This window comes from Bombus pyrosoma, linkage group LG13, assembly GCF_014825855.1.
Source record: "Bombus pyrosoma isolate SC7728 linkage group LG13, ASM1482585v1, whole genome shotgun sequence".
Classification (NCBI taxonomy): Eukaryota; Metazoa; Arthropoda; class Insecta; order Hymenoptera; family Apidae; genus Bombus; species Bombus pyrosoma.
In genome coordinates, this window is record NC_057782.1 from 4,345,248 (window position 1) to 4,365,296 (window position 20,049).

General features: G+C 38.6%; 2 protein-coding genes across 11 annotated transcripts in view; one reads left to right on the forward strand and one right to left on the reverse strand.

Moving 5' to 3' along the window:
* LOC122574039 overlaps positions 1 to 9,467 on the forward strand; it is a 40,359-nt gene extending 30,892 nt beyond the window's left edge. For 2 of the 4 annotated variants that reach the window (XM_043741120.1, XM_043741119.1), the window contains 4 exons: positions 5,033 to 5,289; positions 6,423 to 6,486; positions 7,035 to 7,283; positions 7,677 to 9,467. In XM_043741120.1, coding sequence (XP_043597055.1) covers positions 5,033 to 5,289; positions 6,423 to 6,486; positions 7,035 to 7,283; positions 7,677 to 8,033 — 927 coding nt within the window. In that variant the 3' untranslated portion in view covers positions 8,034 to 9,467. The remainder of the gene's footprint in view (positions 1 to 5,032; positions 5,290 to 6,422; positions 6,487 to 7,034; positions 7,284 to 7,676) is intronic. The other 2 variants (XR_006318878.1, XR_006318879.1) reach the window with 2 other exon arrangements.
* Positions 9,468 to 9,911: 444 nt separating this feature from the next.
* Positions 9,912 to 20,049, reverse strand: part of LOC122574036 (voltage-dependent L-type calcium channel subunit beta-2) — a 32,484-nt gene continuing 22,346 nt past the window's right edge. For 6 of the 7 annotated variants that reach the window (XM_043741116.1, XM_043741113.1, XM_043741111.1 and 3 more), the window contains one exon: positions 16,048 to 17,807. In XM_043741116.1, coding sequence (XP_043597051.1) covers positions 17,611 to 17,807 — 197 coding nt within the window. In that variant the 3' untranslated portion in view covers positions 16,048 to 17,610. Of the gene's footprint in view, positions 17,808 to 20,049 lie in introns of all 7 variants that reach the window. The other variant, XM_043741117.1, reaches the window with a different exon arrangement.

Genomic DNA, 20,049 nt, shown 5'->3' on the forward strand with positions numbered 1-20,049 from the left:
CTCTGGTGCTCTTCCTCAATTTCTCTTCCCCCGAATTTTTTTACGTTTCACGCTCGATACGCCAGATTACTCGCTGGATTTTCATTTAGCGCGGGGTGGACTTCCTCTTCGTCGAATTCCTGCCTGTTAACTTCCCCATTAGGACGATTCGTTTACATGAAGCATGTTTTTTTGGCTTCCCGGAGGGGAACTGTTAATTCTTCCAGTTTCACTGTCTCCTTTTATTCTTCGTTATTCGATTACCGAGTAAATTTAATTATGCGAAAGACTCGAATCTAACTGCTGGAGTTACTTGAATCGAACAGTTCAAATTTTTGTTCATTTTGGTACTTAGATCATTTATCACTCGAATGCTACGAACTTTCATCATTATTATAGATTCAGATAATTCAGAAATCTAGAAATTTAGAGGGTGTATAAATGACGAGAAATGTACAGGATTTACATTTACTTATTCGTACATATACTTCCATGTTTCTTCACAGCCTACTTTTCAACTCGCGTAACTAATATCGATCCATGAGCACTTCTTTTCCTTTTCTAATACAAAGAATTATCTTACAATTATATCCGTTGTAATAAGACGCTTACAAGACACATTTTAAAGTTTCCATTTACGATCATAGCCCTAAAAGCAAAAATAAATTATTCTATCGCTTGTAACACGTTCCATCCTACTCTGTGTGTAATTTACATTTTTTTTTATTAAAAAAAAGTCATTATTTACTCCTTCTCTTTGATACTTAATATTTTGCTCACCATTTCAATAGCTCGATCAAAACCTCGACCAGATTATTATTCATATCACTTACGTTGGAAGTGGTTCCATACATATGTAGATAGGGATTGTTCTAACGACAGGATACTTTTAACGCACTCGAACTCCTAAGCAGGAATATCCTGACGTGTATTTCGGTTCGTACAGCCGGCTGGAAGTTATTGATGTTTCTGTGACAGGGTGGCTTCTTTTTTGAACTAGTTCCTGACGAGCGACAGACCCTCCCTTTGACACTTGTATGCGGTCGTCTACACGCTTTTTCTTATCTTCCATATTATTTTCTCTTTCATTAGCCGCCGCCAACGAAGAAAACACACGCTCTGTCGATCGAATGCAGTTCCTCTTTAGACTACGGCCGTCATTGGTAACTTGGATTCGATAGGAACGCGCTACTTCACTCGCTTCGTTATATAAACACAACCGATAACATGATCGACTTGTTGTGCGACAAAAATGTTTTATTAGAGCCGCCTGTTTTATCTTATAAACATGAAAACGATGAAGTGTGAATTATTCATTCGTATCATTTACAGTTTATTAACTGTCAACTGTTATTCTTTAATTTTTTAGCGTTATGTAGGTTTAAGGTCATTGTTAATGAATAGACGAAAAATATACATGTAAAAAATTTCATTATTTGCAGGTTACTATCGATAGTAGAAAATTGCTAGAAATTTATTCCTGTGATCTCTATATGGCGACCGTGACAGCTAATATCTTAAAAAACTACTCAGTGATTCGCTGACTCATATAGTAGTAATTATTTAGTAATAAAAGTCGTAATGGTGATAGTACAGGAAACTTGGTATTCCTGTTGAGCGCGTAAATTAATTCTATGTCTTCATAAACACGACTAAAGTTTTATTTTTATAAAAACGAACAAATCGTAAGTCTTGTCAAGATATATAAACACATCTGTCATATCTTCAAAACATAAGGAAATAAATCTACAACGTGAGGAAATCTGAATGTAAAACAGAAACATAACTGGAATTAATTTCCACATTCAACGAAACATCTTGTACAGGGAACAGAACGTTATAACTATCCAAACGGAGAAAAGTAGAAAGTTCCGGGAAGACAGCTTCTGAAAATGGAATTTGGAGTCGTCGAACAAGAAGCGACCTTCGTGACCACGTTCAAGGAGCAGAAAAAGTCGACTAAGTATCGATACTTCGGTGCTCGAGCACTCGCGGATTCCGCGTAAACCGCATAAACGTTTGCACGTAAGCGTATTGGAATTTCTGCGATGAATCAGAAATCTCGCAACGTGTCTACGTCGCGACAGTCTTTTCTTTCCTCTTCTCCGCTGCAGAAATTACATATACGGTAGCACGGAGAAGACGTTAGAAATTCTAACAGTCCACAAGCGTTTTCTAACGCGACGTTGTGTTTACAAGAACAGCGTATATATATTACTGCTTTGTTAGGGCTCGTTAGAACGGAACACGCCAACTCTATCGATTCCCAGTCGTCGTAAAACACCACCGGGAATTCCACGATGGAGGCGTGCTAGGACCCCGCTGTTTGTTTAGTTGGAACGCAAATACGACCGCGAACCTGGCGTTACGTTCTCTACAAACGATTTGAAATATCGGAAGTATCGAAAATATTCTGTCCCTCAGATAAGAACCATTTTTGAGGCTGAATTTAGCATGCAGAATATTTCATGTTACAATTTCACAAAATCGACTGGTATTTTCATAATTTCATTGGTGTATTTATTACAGTATTAAAGTAGATTATACTCGTCTTCAAACAGTTCTAGTTTCTTGCGAAATTTTATGCATATTCATGTATCTTTAGTGATTGTTTAAGAATTCCAAAAGATACAATGAATATTATTACGAATATTTCTGTGAATTAAATTCAGTGACCATATGTGAGTGTGTCATTTTTCTCGGAAGAATATATAATTATCATGTTCCTGGCTTTAATATATTCATCACTGAAGATTTTAGCACAAGCATAGTGTATTTGAATCGATTTTTACTTCCCTTTAGAATTTTCCTTGTAACTAATTTACACAACTATCCTTTTACTGTCAACTTGCTTTAGACTCTTTGTACTCTTTAATATCGTATATTACAATTAATCAACTAACGAAGATAAAATTATATAGACAACAAGACCAAATATATCAATCATATTTACACAAGGAAATTACGCTTTATTGTACAAATATGTACACCAATTATCTAGGATGTAGAATTATCCAGAAATACGGACCAGCCATTCGATGTTTGAACAAGCGTGTAGTAATTGACACGGGACACCCCTAAATTTGTCCAAACACGTTCACATATAATGCCCATTCAATTTATCCAAGGAATCGAATAGCCAAACAAGCCATAGACATAAAAGGGTCATATTGCGTTACAAAACGATACGCGGTGAAAGGATAATCTGCTCATTCTCTTCGAAACGTGCTCGTCGAATATGGCCGTAGCTTAGCGAAAATCTGAACGAGTTTAATCGAGGTATCACGAACGTCATACTCCGTTAGTTCCATGATTTCGCTTGGTATATTCGGAGAAAATCATTGTGCGCTGACACGTAGCCCGTGATTCGAACGGTGGCAAGTTTTGTACCGCGCGCGATTCGCCGCATTTGGCGCAGATCGTTACAGTTGGAAATAAAGCGTGGCTTGCGGTCATAAAATCTGCCTACACGTGTTTTCCAAACGTTGAGTGATACTTGCAAACGTGTGGGCCAAGTCTTCGGTTAGTAACATCTGGCTCATTGACAGATTGGAGTTCGAACGTTTATAATTAGCTACTTGCTTCGACCGTGGCTCCTATTAATGAGCTTAATCTCTCGAACTTAATAAGCGATAAATGTATGCATTTGACGTTGGCAAAATTAATTCTGATTTTTGTGGTCTTTTTCACTAAAATATCAGCGGAATATGTTTCTAATATTAACCTTCGGTCAGAGGCTAGACCATTATCACCAACGTCGATTGCTTTATTTCACAGCGATAAAGCGAAGAGTCAAGTGAAAAGGCTTTTTATCCGCATGTGATAATTAAATTTACTTAAGAAATAAAATTGTTAATATAGTTTGATAAAATAATAATACTTAAATGTAAGATAGAAAGCGATAATGAACGTGAGGTATCTGCATGAGTCAAGATTACAGCCTTCGCTGTTTGCAGGTTTGATAATTGATAGAAACAGAAACAAAATTTTTTTAGCCCTGAAATATTTAGTTGTTCTATAATGGAAGTTTGAACATTGCTTATTTTTACAAAATTTAATTTTATCGTACGAATTTCAGTCATGGACATCTTGATTCTGTCCGTGTGGGGCTAACATCAATTTTCGCACCCCATGTATTTAATATTATAGGCTACCGCTGTGTAAACGGGGCTTAATCCTGACATACGAATACACACAAGTATGACTTTTAACCATCTGCGAACGGGGTGATCTGGTGTCTGGTTTATTTTTGGTGCACACATCCCCTCGTAGCTGGCGTATCTGAAGGGTTGATAGCGTTTTATGCAGCACGCGTGGCCAACGTCTGTCTCCGAGTTAATTATGGACTAATTGTCAAGGTTCTTGTCTCGTGCAACGAGGCCTTACCTTTTTTTTCATAGTTCCTCCTGCGACAACAGGACGTCGTCTTCCTCCACGTTTTTTCTTTCTGCGATGCAGGCTCCTTCTAAGGAACCACGTATTCTTTCTTAGAACAACCCTCTCTCTAAATTTTAAGCTAGTGGCTATTGAGAGACTTTTAAAATAATATTTCAATTCAATCAAAACATTGCGCAAAAGGGTAACTTCTAGATATGTGAGACATTCAGACAGGATACTAACCCCAAATAAAATAAGGATGAGAATGAAAGGGAAGAGAAGAAAGAAATAAATTATCATGACATTAGAAATTGCAATAGAAATAATTTACTTTTGATTCCAAGGACCAAACAAAAATGAATATTCATCCTAGTACTTATCCAAGATTTTAATTAATCTCCTCAAGTTTTAATTAATCTAGTTAATTGTGAATATCGTATCGATTAATTCTACAGAGATTGCAGTTGAACTATCAGATAGAAAGGAAATTCTCTTATCTAAGAATTTCTGACCAGACAACTCTGACATTAATCCAATCTATTTTTAAACGAATCCCATGGCCTAATGATTGAATTTTTCCATCTCAAACATTCCTAAATCTGTTTAAGGTTTATCAAATTTTCCAAAACTTGTGCCAAAATACATGCATACTAACGATCTTCGATTTTCCTTGCAGACAACCATAAAGGTGTACGCCAACTGCCTGCGACCAGACATCGAGTACAAGACCCTGTGCATCTCGTACGAAACGACTTGTCGTGAGATCGTCCAGAACTTATTGAACAAGTATCGCATGAGGCACCGTGATCCCAAGCTGTACTACCTCACCATGGAGGTCACCGTACGAAGACCCAATGTGAGGACCGTTCTTCCTTTGGACGAGGATGCAAGGCCTGCCGTCTTACAATCGTGTCATCCTCGTGGCGATTCCAGGTACGATTCCGGTCATCCTTTCTCCATCTACTCTTTTAAACTTATCTTCCCCTCGGTTTCGGTCGGCTACGTGACGTAATTTCAGGGCTCGCGACCGACCGTAAACACGACTTCTTGTGGGTCGATGAGCACGAGCCAACGACGAGCAACGTCCTTTCGAGAGAGATTCCCTTTGTTCTGGCTTCTTCGAGTCGTCTGGCTCGACCGCGCGAGACGTGCCTTTATTTATGCTAACGAGTTGGGGGAATAAGTTGGAGGATCGTGGCTTCGTCGTTTCGCTTAGATTTTTAATCGAAATGGTAGCAACGTTATAAATACAGTGGTCCGCTGTTTAGCTTCTGTGATATGGACTTTTATAAGGTGACGAAAAAGTTACGATGGTGTACTTATTGAACTGGAAAAATACCCCCATAAAATGTATTACAAATCGATGTAATCTTCAACTTTCTTTTTAGAAAACGCAATACGTCCATATATAATCCAGCTAGTAGTTGCAAGTAGACCACGGATGTCCACGTATTTATGGAAAATTTAAATGTGCAAAAATGTACAAAATTTATACAATACGCAAGAATAGGATGATACGTAGTATTCAAAGTGAAATCTTCGTTACAATATTTAAAAAATGAAAGAAATTACTACTTGAATTTCTTCAGTTGTTCGTAAATGCAGCAGTTCGTAGAAATATAAATTTGCATAAACATCTGCAATCTACATCTGAATTGGTATAATTTAAGCACATGGTTCGTATAGCAAGGAACACATATTTCGCATTACGCAAGGATCCATTATATTTCAGTTCTCATTTCAACGTAAAATGGAAATTTATGTATTCCTAAAGACGAAGAAAGCTGTCGAAATACTTAAATTTCGGGAAATGTCTGTGAACAGAAGGCAGAAACGTTTAGGTTTTAAGTGTGGAAGCTTTGTGTCGCACGATAGGAAGAAGGCTGGAAGTCAACAGTGTTTTCATGGTAGTTCGAAACTTCCGGCAAAGATATACGTAGACAGACAGTGTTTGACTGGAAGTTTCGGGTCCCGTGTTTTTACGTAGAAGTAGCGTTCGTCGATTCTCTTTGAACTTGCCGATCCCTACGATATCCATGAAATTCACGGATGTTTTCTTGTTGCAGATTCTCGTTGCAAACACGTCGTGGTGGACTTGTCAAAATATACGACAGCGCGCTCATGTCCGGAGTAAGTTACGCACACTTTAGAACCGTTTTACATGTTTCCTCGTAATTTAATTTGCTATTTCGTTCTATTCCATCTTATTTTACTATACTCTATTTTACAACGTTTAGAAATCCGACTAGTCTACTACCTTTACCCACTTTCCATATTCTTCTCTATTCTGTTCTGCTGCGTTGTACTTCATTTTAATTTACTGTATTTCATCGTACAATATCCAGAATAATTAAAGGGTGATGTTTCACTGTACCAATCGAGAGAATAGACTTGACAGTTTAACTTTGATAGAGATTGACTTTAAGGTAGATATTTACAAAAAAAAAAAGAGTAGAAACACAAGAAGTGAATGTAAAAATCAAAGTGACACAGAAAATGAGCCCTTAATTATTATGTAAAGAGCGGTGTATCTTATTCTCTGCTCTCATTTATTGTAATTTTCTTTCTTCTAATGTATTGTGTTCTATGTTACTCTATGTTTTATTCTATAAAATTATACGTGCTACCTTACCGATATTTTTGCAAGTAATTTATCAAGAATATTTTATCGTTTACAGTCAAAGTACAAGAGTCTGCTAGTCTCAGAACAGACTACTGTGGACGAACTGATCCAGATGTTATTGAGCTGCTACAGTTCTAAAGAACGCGTCGAACAATTCTCTCTATACGAGGTCTGCGAAGGCGAAGAGTACCAAAGGAAGTTGCATCCTGACGACTCACCCCTTAAAGTCACGCAACGATGGGCAAGCGCCGATCGTCATCTTCGCATAAGACGCAACCCTGACTACAATCCTCACAGAAGAAAAGTACATAAACCTGTTATTAACTACCTTTAAATTCCCTTAATTAATGCACAATTACCTGAGAAACTTTCTAAGAACTTTTATTGAATACTCGGAATATGTATTTGAAAAGCTTCCTCAATATTATTCTACTCAGCCAGTTAAAAAATTAATTATCAGGAGGCAAACTAGTCGATTTCTAATTTCTCCACAAAAGTCGATTTCTAAGAAACCAAACGATCATTGTACGTGTTCTCACGCAAAGAACAAAGGAATTCCTAATCTTGGATGTTCTCCAAGATTGTCGATTGTAATTGCGCGTACGAACGCATCTCGCTGCGTCAACCAGCATAATCGGCGTCATTCATTAGAACATAATAGAAAGTCAAATTCGTTACACAATCGTTCTGTTCGCAGAGCATGTGGGCGTCGGACTCGAGCATCAGCATGGCGATGTCAAGACTGAACCTCCACAGTACCCATCAGGCCCATTACAACCCAGGAAACGACAACAACAATCATTTGCAGTTGTACCAGCATAAAGATACCAGTTCGATTAACAATAATAACATCCATAAGATCGACCAGCATCATCTGTCCTTGGGTTCGCTGAATCAACAACCAAGAATCGTGGTGCCCCACGCGACACAACTACCGCAGTTGCAACTGCCTCGAATGCAACAATTGCCTCAGAGCGTTCCATCAACGCCAATCTCATCGAAACACATCACAGCGTCCTCGTATGCGGACTACGAAAATTATTTGTTCATATAAATTCGTCGTATAATTAATTTTAATTTGTTGATAGAGTTGATTCATGAATGCTATACAACGTGAAAATGAAAAATAGAGTTGCAGCTGCATGAAATGTGCTGATAATTGGCTGTAGCTTTTTCTCAATCGTGTTAAGCAGTATTTGAAGCAAGAAGTTGAGTAATGGTGAGAGCTAAAATGTGGCGAGATTTTTCAGGTAGGGCCTGGTTTTCTTTGAAAATTAGAATTTGAGGGAAGATTTTGGAGGAAGATTAATTTGCAGGAATGTAGTTTTTCAGATTTGAGATTATGTGTGAATGGTAATGGATTATGAAGGAATGGAAAGTAAATGGTAAAAAGGAGCACGGATTCGTGTCTCGGCTATATCACGTCGATCAGACGGAACAAAGAGAACTTACGATTATAGTCAATAGCGAGAACAATTGTACCAAAGGTAGACGTACGAAACGTTAGGTAAATAGTATATTCAGCCGTATATTGTGTAAATGTCTTGCGATAGAGAGATATGCTAATGGACAAAGTCGGAGTGTAATAACATGTAAGTCTTTGGGACTTATCTAAATGTCGTCGTTAAAGTATTGAATTAAATGTTTCACAATTTTATAATGTATTACGAGAAGATAAATAATCGAGGGGAATATTAATATTTTTACAGGCAACTTCTATAGAATTTGTATAAGAATTTAAAAATGGTACAAAATAGTCCCGCGGGTTTCACACCATCGTGTATTTATATGTTAGAAATTACATTTTACCCAAGAAGATCGAGGAATGTAACAGTTATTTATTTATAACAATCGTGTATGCGTCTAAGAGAGCGAGCCTGGGAATTTTAAGTTATTTTAGCAGGATCCCGCGCTGTAAATTTCGTCGTGCAATACGATTGAACGGGATTCGAGTGTAAATATATCGAATAAACGACGAGGTACTCGGATAGCTTTGGTAATTACCCCTAGCAGCCAGTCGCGATTGTAAATGTTACAAAAATTGACAAGTTTGTCTGGTTTAATTTTCACAGAGCTTGCATTTAAAGAAACATACTATCAATATTATATCTTCTTTTTATAAATCGTTGTAAATAGGCAATTCTATCTTCTATCTTTTCTATTCTTTTCATCACGTTTCGTTAAGGTTGCATCGATTGCCAAAGAGTCGCCACGATATAAAACTGAAAACCGCGTAGATTTAATCACGTGCGACAAAACAAGCAGAGCCTATTTCTTTTTCGCCGCTTATGCGTGTTGCAAATGTGAAATCGTTGCGTCGAGATTGCGCAAATAGATCGCGAGTTCCGCGCGATTTACCAGCTTAACTTGTAACGAGTACAATGAACCTTGTATTATTCCAAGCGACACGGTAGAATGTAAATATTCATTTTGTAACGTCGTTTATAATTCATCGAAGAAAAAAAGTTTCGTCTCACGTGTCTAAAAATTTAGTCGATTTTCATTCCCCTATAATCTTCGTGTTTCCTTACCACTAATAAAATAACATAATAAGATGATAATTAGTTGGCTGCGTGTTATGCACTTATGAGGAATTTAAAAACACAAAGATGGAACAACCCACATAGTATAGAAAATAATATAAAATATCCAAAGTGCAGTACAATTTATTTATGTACAGTATTTAATTCGAATCTTTTATGTCTCAATCTCGCTTTTATTCCAAAGAAAAATTTTCAAGAAATTTTGAAGTATAATCTCATTAAACTTAAGAAATTTTCTACATATAGAAAATAATCTAAAAGATAAGAGGGGGTTAGTAGGTAAAATAATAATTTGTTCTTAGTAGTGTATTCGTAAAAGGATAAATTTGCATAATTGTCCGCGGTCTATTATGCAATTAGGTTGAACATAGAGATAACAACACGTTGCATTGTGTGATGATAAAAATTTTATTTACAAATGCGACAAATGTAGGAATTTTGGTTACCAGTGACGTATCGGAGAGGAACGAGCGTAACGGTTGATCGATTATCGATCGCTATACTTTCAGGATTTTCCTAATAATAGTTAACGCTTTTATCCTTCCCCTGAAATCGTCGCTATATAATTTTCTCCGGTATCTTCCTAAACGCGTTCTTTCGTCGACGGTACGTCGTTCTCTCCGTGAAATCACTGATAGAGGAGAGATTCACTGAGATGTAACAATAATAAACTTTACATTAAATACGATTAGAATCTAGCTATTTTTTTTCTTTTTTTTTAAGGACTATGCGGAGTGTTACAGTAATAGAAATATTTATTTTCCAAGGAGAAGGGGTTCGTCTTGCGGGATACTTTCTGGAAAAATCGAGGGTGGGCCGTGTCGAAGGGGAACGAGGATGATGGAGGGACAAATAGGGGGAGGGAAATATATTTTTTTTTCATTTGAAGTTTCAAAGGATAACATCACAGCATTGACATATCAACATCGAAACGATCAAAGCATCGCGCTCCTCGAGACTCGTCGACGACGAAATTAATCGTCGATCAAGTCGATCGATCGTGTGTTTTCTATCTACTCCTTCCGATTATTAATTTCGAAGTTTCTTCTGCCGAAGTTGAATCGATTAAAGGTAAGAATTTTGTTAACCGTCGAGGAACTCTCGAAGGGCGCGCTGCCACGGCCGTAACACTTTTCATTTTTGCTATAGAACAATTTACAACATCTCGTTTAATTAATCACCTCAATTCCGTCTCCGAAGAACCGCAGTTCGCGCACACTGAACCGCAAATTCTTTCGTTCTCCTCTTTTCCTCCTTTCTTTTTCTTTTTCTTTTTTTTTTTTTTGTTATTCATCCGTCTCTTCCTCTCTCTCGATCTCGTTCACACAAACGCATACAAACATACACTTGCTCCAATTTCTCCTCTCGTCCATTAAACTCGACGCGATTAGACGAACCTTTTAATTCGTTTAACAGCAAAGTCATCGATTATCCATTTTCAATGAATATATCCTCTTTCTTCTCGTTACTCGCACGCTGATTCCTCCGCGACAACAACGAAATAAAATTCGCCCGAGGAAAACGAATTAGATCGCTCTCTTATCTCAACTTTCTTCCTTCCTTTCTGCAGTTTTACTTTCTTCTTTTTTACATTCTTTCTCCCTTCCTTTCTTCCTTCCTTTCGTTCGCTTGTTCGCAATCGAAATCAGTCGCACGAGCGAATAATAGATAATATACACAGGGAAAAAACTTTGATCCAACGAACCAGCCGCAAAAGAAAATAAATGACCGAGAACGTGAATGCGCGGCGTTTGTTCCTTAGCGTTAGGAGACACAACGTGCACACACGCACCACGTGAGGCAGACACGCGTGAAAGCACGTCGAAATTGAACACGTTAGAATTCACGTACACAGGCGACAGGACTTCGTCCTCGGAGCGACGCCGGTTGATTCGAATCGACGATCGTATTTAATTATACGGGACGGCGTGAACAAGAAGCAGCTCTTAGCAGTTGCCATTTTTTATCGTAATCGTATCGACCGCGCTTACGTCGTAATATCTTTTTTCTTTCAACGATCAACTATCAATTTCGCTAAAGATAAAAGAAGAAGACAATTGCGAAAATATCGATTAGTTTGTCAAGGCTGACCGCGAGGTGAAGAATATTTTCAGCCGCGTTTTACTTTGGTTTTTAAAAATATTCGGACTGCATGCAATCGTCTCTATCTGTCTCTATTACAGGTCGACCTAATTCTAAAACGTTTCTAAAACGCATATGATCGACGGTGAACAGCGAACGTCTTACGCTTCGTTTTTCTGTTTTGCTATGGTACTGTTTCCATTTTAGATTACGTCTAATAATCGAATACAGAAAGCGACAGCAGGAAGCCGATAGAACGCGTCAATGTTCCCATTCTGTTCGCGCAGAAACGTATTTCCGTTGATACGTCTGGCGCGGTTTATTACATGCATAATCGCAGACAAAATCACGATCATCGAGTCAAACCGACAATGGCGTCCATCGTGATCCTAGCACTACTTTTCTTTTATTCTTCGTCTCCCATCTTCTCTCTTCTGCCTCTCTGTGTACACACAGATATATACTTTCGAAATCACGCTGTACGCAATGTACCCAATAATATTTCATTGCGAAAGCCTTAAGGCTCTTTACAAGGACAGGCGTTTCGCCATATATGTCCCTAAAGCAAACATAACACCGAGGCACGGTCCACATCTACGAAGAATTTGCTAAAAATTGTTCAAAAGAAGAATAAATTTTTTCACAGAATATGGGTCGTACGAAACGATTATCTTTCGTTCGATGCTTTGTTCTTATAATGCCTTATTCTCTTATTTTTTCTTTTTTTTTTTGGACCTTCCAACCATTCGTGTAATTGGGGTTGCATTCTTCGAGGAGTGCGTCGATCGATCGCACGAAATCGTCGGCCGCGACGCCGGCAAAAGCAGTTTAGATTTTAACAACACGTTCACGTGCACATGGTGCAAACCAAGGCAACAATTCACTCCTAATTAATTTAAATTCGCGCCCTAATTTTTTTAAATACATCGAACGAATTGTACTTACGCCCTCTCGACACTCGCTACTCTTGAAGAAAGGCTTACCCTCTATCTCTCCCGCGTCCAGTCTTCCCTCTCTCGTCTTTCTCTCGTTTCTTCCTAAACAGCTTAAACATCGATATTTAAACACTCGTTAATATGTTCTCGTTTAGTCTTTCAAAAGAAAATTCGATTGCGTTGCCGATTGGACTTTCAGCTTTCCTATATGACATCGCGATTTCTAGTGAATTGTATCATTTCTTTTTTGTCTTTCGAATTTTTCTTTTTTCGCCTTTTTTTAATACTTTTTTATTTGGCTCGCTTGTGACGGGAGATATTTTCTTTGTTCTCTTTTGTCTTCGCTAGAACAGAATGTGTGTCGATTTTTGTAGGCATCGAACGAACATGTCGCGTGCGAGTTTTAATCCTAGATCGTTTTACTGAGAAACACTACAGAGATTTCCTTTGTCTTCTTTTTTTTTTTGTTTTTTTTTTACGTAGATCCGAATTGACGTCGATCGAAAGCTACAAGTTATGTTTCATATAATTTTTTTTCTCTCGTTTTGCATTTAATTTAGCGCGCTAATGCACGTGTTACAGATTCGAACACTAGTCTTCGATATATCGAAAGAAAGAACGGACTGGAAGCCGCTAAAATCCTAAACCGAAATCGTTAATAATTACAAAACCGACGGATCTTGCGTCAGTTAACTACTAGGGATCGTACCGTAAGAAATATTAAGGACTTCTTTGAAATTCGTGTATCGTGGGTGTGTGTGTGTATGTGTGTGGTATGTATGTGGCCACGTGAGACGCCATAATTCGTATCAGGTCTGCATGACGTGGGTTTCTGTCGCTGCCTATCGAGCGAAAGACTCTTAGAAAATATTATAAAAAATTCTCATTTGCCTAAGGATGTAGGCTAGATATTGTTACACATCCTCTATCAATCGCGTCATTGACGTCTAGAAAAAATTGTATACAATAGCTACGATTTAAAATCGAGTCGCCTATGCGTCGCGGCGTTATTCGTAGTTAAATCGCAGAAACAGAGAAACTTGTTAAAATAATCGAGCAAACGTGATATAAGAACGTTACCCTAGTGCAAACGGCTTCTGTTCGACACGAGGAAACAAAGTTCAAAAGAAACTCTAGCTACTACCGAGCATTCGTTTCGAAATTGCACTCGAATCGCGTCGTGAAGAAACCGAAACGCACGCTCCTTCTCGCATTGAATTTTGACTGAAATTCGCCTACATCGAAGTAGAAGCGTGAGTATCTTTAAATAGACATCACCAGTGATAGTGTTTTGCAAATATATTTTACCTAGTATTTACAAACGTTGGCTACAAAAAACATTTTACAGTTAGTGACCAATAGAATCCTCGCGAAACTCGAAAACGTGAAAAATCGTGAAACGTGAAACTCGAACATTCCATAATTTGCCTCGAATTCGAAACAAACTATCTTTCTATATTTGTCATAGATTTTTCATCATCTTCGCTCGATTTATAAAAATCTTCCAGTCTAAAGATAAAATGTGGAATCTTCGGCAAGCGAAATTATTACAGCGCGAGGCGCCAATAAAATTCGTTTAACAGCGTAGCGAGCGAAGATTTAGGTCGAATGCTGATCTTCGCACGATCGTCTACTTAATTCCTAAGGCGTCTCTAAAGTTCATCTTGAGAGCGTTTCACGAAGACTTTCGCTTCGATACTCGCTCGATTTCTGAAGATTTCTGTAATCTTCAACAGCTATATAATCTTCCAGCGCCAATTTAATATGGCGAACAAACAACGAGCTTAATAAGAATTAGAAACACTTTCGATAAGACGACGACGCTGAATCGCTGGCAGAGATACATATATGGGCAAGAAATTGCGATCCATGCTCAAGTTTTGAGATTCGAAGGACCGTGCGTCAAATCCTTATTTTTAATTTATTTTTAAAGAAAAATGTGCCAGCGATCGGCCGTGGAAAATACAAAAACTGCGTGAAAACGATAAGAAAACCTCGCTAAATTCACACAGCAACGTCATACACGAACGCATATCGAACGTAATCGTTCCGGGAAAGAAACGCTTCGTTTCGCTAATCTAGTGATGCATAAGTGATCGTTTTAAGTAAAATTCCCTAAATTAATTTAGAAAAATTCATTATCTTACGTTTCGTACATTTTCTTTTTTTTCTTTTTTCTTTCTTTTTTTTTTTGCCTTTTTGATATTATTTAATTATACTGGCCGTGCGCAAGGCTATTTCTGCGAAGAATGGCGAGCTCGAGATTTGTTCGTTCTACTTAAGAAACAACGTTGATGCGTGCATCTAAAAAAGAAACCAATATACACGAACGATCAAAACTCGATTAGCATTATCGGTTGTCACGATTACATACGTGCAATTGATATGCAATCAAGTGCGTTTGTATATCTTTCTGTATGTGTACGTGTGTGTGTATGAGTATGTTTGTGTATGTGTCTGTGTATATGTATTGCATCAATTACTCCATAAATATTTTTCATATTTTAGTTGCAGCAAGTTCGTAGTGCGTCAAAAGCGTTGATCACGAGGACCGAAAGTGTCTGTAGATCCGTAAAAACAATGAGAAACGTTGACAAATATCCAGCATTACCATGATCCTCGCTGCAGCTGACGACGCTGCATTCACGACAAAATCGAAACGGAAAGGACTTGTTTTTAAAGGCTTCTTACAATATTTACACGATATCTATTGATTCTATGGTATAGTATCATCTTTCTTGTTTCACTTTCTATCCACTTTCATTCTATTCCTTTCATTTTCTCTCATTCATTCTTGCTCTCATACTCACATTTTGCCTCGATCGGAATTTTGTCGAGTGACAAAGGTAAAAGTGTTCACTGCGTACATACGTATACAATATATTTATATATATATATATATAATATTATTATTTATATATGTATACTATATACACAAAATGTGTTTCACTGTGTGTTCTCGTGTGCGTGTGCCCGTGTATGCCTGTCTGTGCATGTGTAACACGTGTGTGTGTGTATGTGTGTGTGTATGTGTATTCACATTTCACCAAATAGACTCTAATAAAACGTATAAACACGTGAGCCTAGCGCGGCGATCATCAACGCGCCATCGTATCGATAATCGAAAACTTTTAATCGCGTACGACAATAATGACTGATTATCTCTGATCCCAACCCATCGCCACGCAACGTTAATTCGTTTCGTCATTTTATTTTTGTCGAGTTCCTTCCATACTCGATCGTGATATCGCGAAATTCTGTTCGAATCTCGTGACGAAATTTCTAAAATTTCTAGAATTAAGAATTTAATCATGCGATCGATCCTAAGGTAAATCGACTAGAGATCATTTTCCTCGTTTCTCCTCTCTTCTCTCTAAATCGAAGCAACTATCGCTGTTCTGTCGGCCGAATTGAAAGAATTCTACGCGAAATTCATATCGAAGTTTCTCATTTCTTTTTCCTATGATTTCTCTTTTTTGTTCGTTTCTCACGATTTTATTTTATACTCCCTTCCTTCTTTGTTTTTTTTTTTTTTTTCATTCAATTAGCTCCGGACGATCGTCTACCTAATTTCGAGCGAAAATCTCGTGGCGTTTAATGAAGACCCGATGCCGATTCACGAGTTCCCCTAGCTGGCTGATAAATCATCGATCTGAAAAATCTGATGTTTCTCGTGGGGTTGGGTAATAGGGGCCCGGGAGGAGTCAGCGCAAAGATTAAGGCCCCAGGGCTCTTTTTCTCTCCTTTCCTTTCTCTCTTATTCTCACGCTCTCCCTTCTCTCTCACTCTTTCTCATTCCTAAAAGTGTGTTTCTCTTTAGCTTTGTTCACGTGACCGTTCTCATGTCAATACTCATCTCGTTGAGCTGGCTCCGCGAATGGGGGATTTATCCTGTGCGTACCTCATCGACAAGGACATTCGATTATTCGTTTCAATCCGCCCATCGTTATGCGGAATTCCTGTTGGAAAAAATGCTCGTGAAAATTTTTCGCTGCCGCCAATACGCTCCATCTCTCTCACTCGCACACTTTTTCTCTCTCACACGCTCTCCATTTACGCGAACGAACTTTGTAATTGATTTGATAAAATTTCTGTAAAACGGAGGAGGGTTGGGGGATGGGAACAGAACAAAGCCATTTACTCGATAGTTTCATGACAACAACAATTGGTTTCACTAGAATGGGTCTTTCTACTTGTACGATATCTATCGAATGGTCAAGAAAACGATCGTTACGAAATCAACAAGGCTCCTTTAATCGAGAGTACGATTACGAAAATAGAATCTACAATGTCTGTCACCATGGACACGTTACTCTGTTACGACAAATTACGCCATGTTTACTTTGGAACCAATAAAATGAAAAAATAATGCACTAGCTCGCTAACTTTTGCTTCCATCATAACGAAAATAGTCGCAAACGGAAGAAAGTGTATACCTCGTAGGATGAAACATTCGTGTATCATAGACAAGCGTGCACGCGTACCATCTCAACAATCCAACAAATAAAAACCAAAGCGATTTACCTGAGATTCAAAATCTCAGCTCTACGAAAGAACAACAATTTGCATAATCAACGTTTCTACTCTCTGTTACAGCGTAAAGTATCGTGCACGCTTCCTCGGTAACGAGAATCATTGGCATAATACGATGCAATGTATCTATAATAGAAGTTCTACATCGAGATCCGGCACCAATAAACGGACAGAATGAAGAAAATGAAAATGATTCTGCATGAAAACACGCTGAGTTCCATGCGTTACGTACGATGCCGTATACTAAAGGCTAGAAATATCGTAACGAAAGGCGATTTCTATGTAAATTATGGGACAGCTCGAACAACAAGGGTCTAGCTATTAAACAGTAAATCGAACAAAATGAACCATCTTACGGGTAGCGACAGGAAAGAAACCCCACTAACAGACCAGAGCGCAAATATTTTTTGTTTTCTTCGCTACGGTAGCGTTAAGCACGTTCGTACGTTCAGTAGCGTACCAGGTGGCGACCCCACTAAAGAGCAGTGGTGCGCAGGTGGGGACAGCGCTGTAGCGACAGGCCCCGGGGCCCCAGCTCCTAAATGGCGTTCAATGCACGCGGATCTTGCTGCTGGCGACGCCTCGACGCGCTCCCGTAATCGACGCCACTGACGTACGATTCCTCCTCGTTGCCGTAGTCGTGTTCACTACGATCGCCCCGATCACGATCCATCCTCTCCAGCCTCGACTTTCGAGTTCCCTCGCTCATGTGTCCGCCGCTGTACGATCCTGATCCTAGATTTTTTGGTAAAATTCAATGTTACAGTTGTTAATATTAGTGGGGTTCAGGCAGCCTGAATTTCTGTAACTTGGCCACGATACCACCCCTTACGTGAATCTATAGAATTTAAAGTGTTACAGAAATTCGGCGCGATTTTGGGGTAAAATTTGAAAGGAAGCGAATTTTGAATATCGTTGCTTCCTACTCCAGTTTTTGATAGTGGAACGTTGATAGGGTTGGAGCTCGATTCTAAGAAATAGAATTATTTATTATACGAGTTGTGCGAAATTGAACGATTCCATAAATTGAATTGCAGAGAATTAATTTTAATCTCTTCTCAAATTTAATTCTGAAGATATTCCGTATTCCTTTCAAATTTTTGTTATTACTCAAGCTCGACGAGCTAAACTCATAATTCGATTTAACTTATAATTCTCATAGTTGGTGTTACAGTATTAAAACATCGAGCTTGGCAATCGAATTTCACGGGGTGTCACTCAAAAAACTAGATTACAGAAGAGGTTGTTACTTCGACGTTAAGCTGGACGGTGAGGAACCGGTAAGTCCACCTACATGTCACACCTAAAACAACACCGCAACGACACACCATACACAGTGCATGCAAGCTAGTTATGCAAAAAAAAGAACAGGGCGCGTACAAAAAAGACAGAGAAAAACGAGAGGGGCAAAAAAAGACACGGTTTTGCAAAGACTCCGACGTTCGAGCTATCGTTGCGCTGGAGCGCAGACATTGAGAAATAAACGAGTCCTTGAAACTCGACGCAAGTCCTCCTCCACGGACTTGCTTCGACTGGAAGGAAAAAAAAACTATGCTTTTCATTTAAAGTGGAATTCGCGTTCGTTCAGAAAAAAAGGAAAAAAAAGAACAAGGGGAGAGCACAAAAACAAAGCGAATATCCCAAAAGAAGGATTTCGAAGATCTTCCGAGAGAGCGCGCTCTGAAATTCCTCTTGAAACAAGTCATGTTACGTGTAACATTATTCCATCGAAAAATCTGTGATCCTCTCGATTCCCATGATCAAGTCTCGTTAATTGATTACGCTTCGTTAGGCTATTCTATATCAACCTATTCTATGTGAGAAGGGTTGGTGAAAGGGCTTGCGAGACAACCAAAAACAAAAGGGGAGATAAAACGAACAAATAGAACAGAACTGTAAAAAAAAGAAATTGATTAAGAATTGAAACGAGAACGTAAGGAGAATCACTTCCACAAAACAGAACAGAACAGAAATCTTCGTCGACGGATGAATCGAATGACAAAAATAATATAAAATAAAAGAGAATAGACGAATGAATTAAACAAAAAAAAAAGAAAAAAAAACGATGGAAAAGTGAGGAACATTTGAGGTGAACCAAAGTAACCAAAATTAAATAACCAATCGATTAAATAAATAAATCCTTCTCTTTGGGTAAGAGAAACAAGAATAAGGTCCCGTTTCACCGGGCCCGTGCACCAAACCCGTCTATACTTACAACGCGGCCTTATTAAGGAGGTTTCCCTATAAACAGACAGTCTCTAATTCTCTCGATCGTCATCGTAATCCCCCGTGTATTAAGATTACGGGGGAAGGGGAAGGACGACAGAGTACAGAGAATTGGTCAGCCGGTCTACGCCGTAAAATCTCATCCGCGATGAGGAGGAAGTGTGTGTGTGGAAGAAGCGTCGTCGTGCGTGCGAGCGTTCTTTTAGCTCGACTCTTTGGGCTTGTTCTCGTCACCCGGACCATAGGTGAACTGGCCCTGTTTTCGGATGACTCCCGTGGCAGCCACCGCCTCCACGACTTTTACACGTAAACAAAGAGAACATCGGAGTCAGAGCTGATTGCCGATCATACTTCGACCTGGTGCTTTCTTTTCTTTTTTCCTTTTCCTTTTCTATTTTTCGTTTTTTTTTTTTTTTTTCTTTTCGTTTCTTTCTTTCTATTCTCGATGTGAGAGTTTAATTTTGCCAGTGGCAACGGAACGTTTTAACTTTTTTCCTTTTTATATTTTAGGTAGAGTCGTCGTTTTGGTGGAGATTATTGCGATTCATCGAATGAGGACTTTTTTTTACGATGAAACGAAAGAGAAAAAGATAGAGAGTATGCAAGGGTGGACGGTCACGCGCTTGTTTACGTGTTGTTAGTCTTGCGTAGCATGTTACACGCGTGGATTTTACGTGATCAACCCTTAACTGGTAGCTCATAAGATTTATTTTAAGATTTTGGATTCAACCAGGCGGTTACTATCCACGTG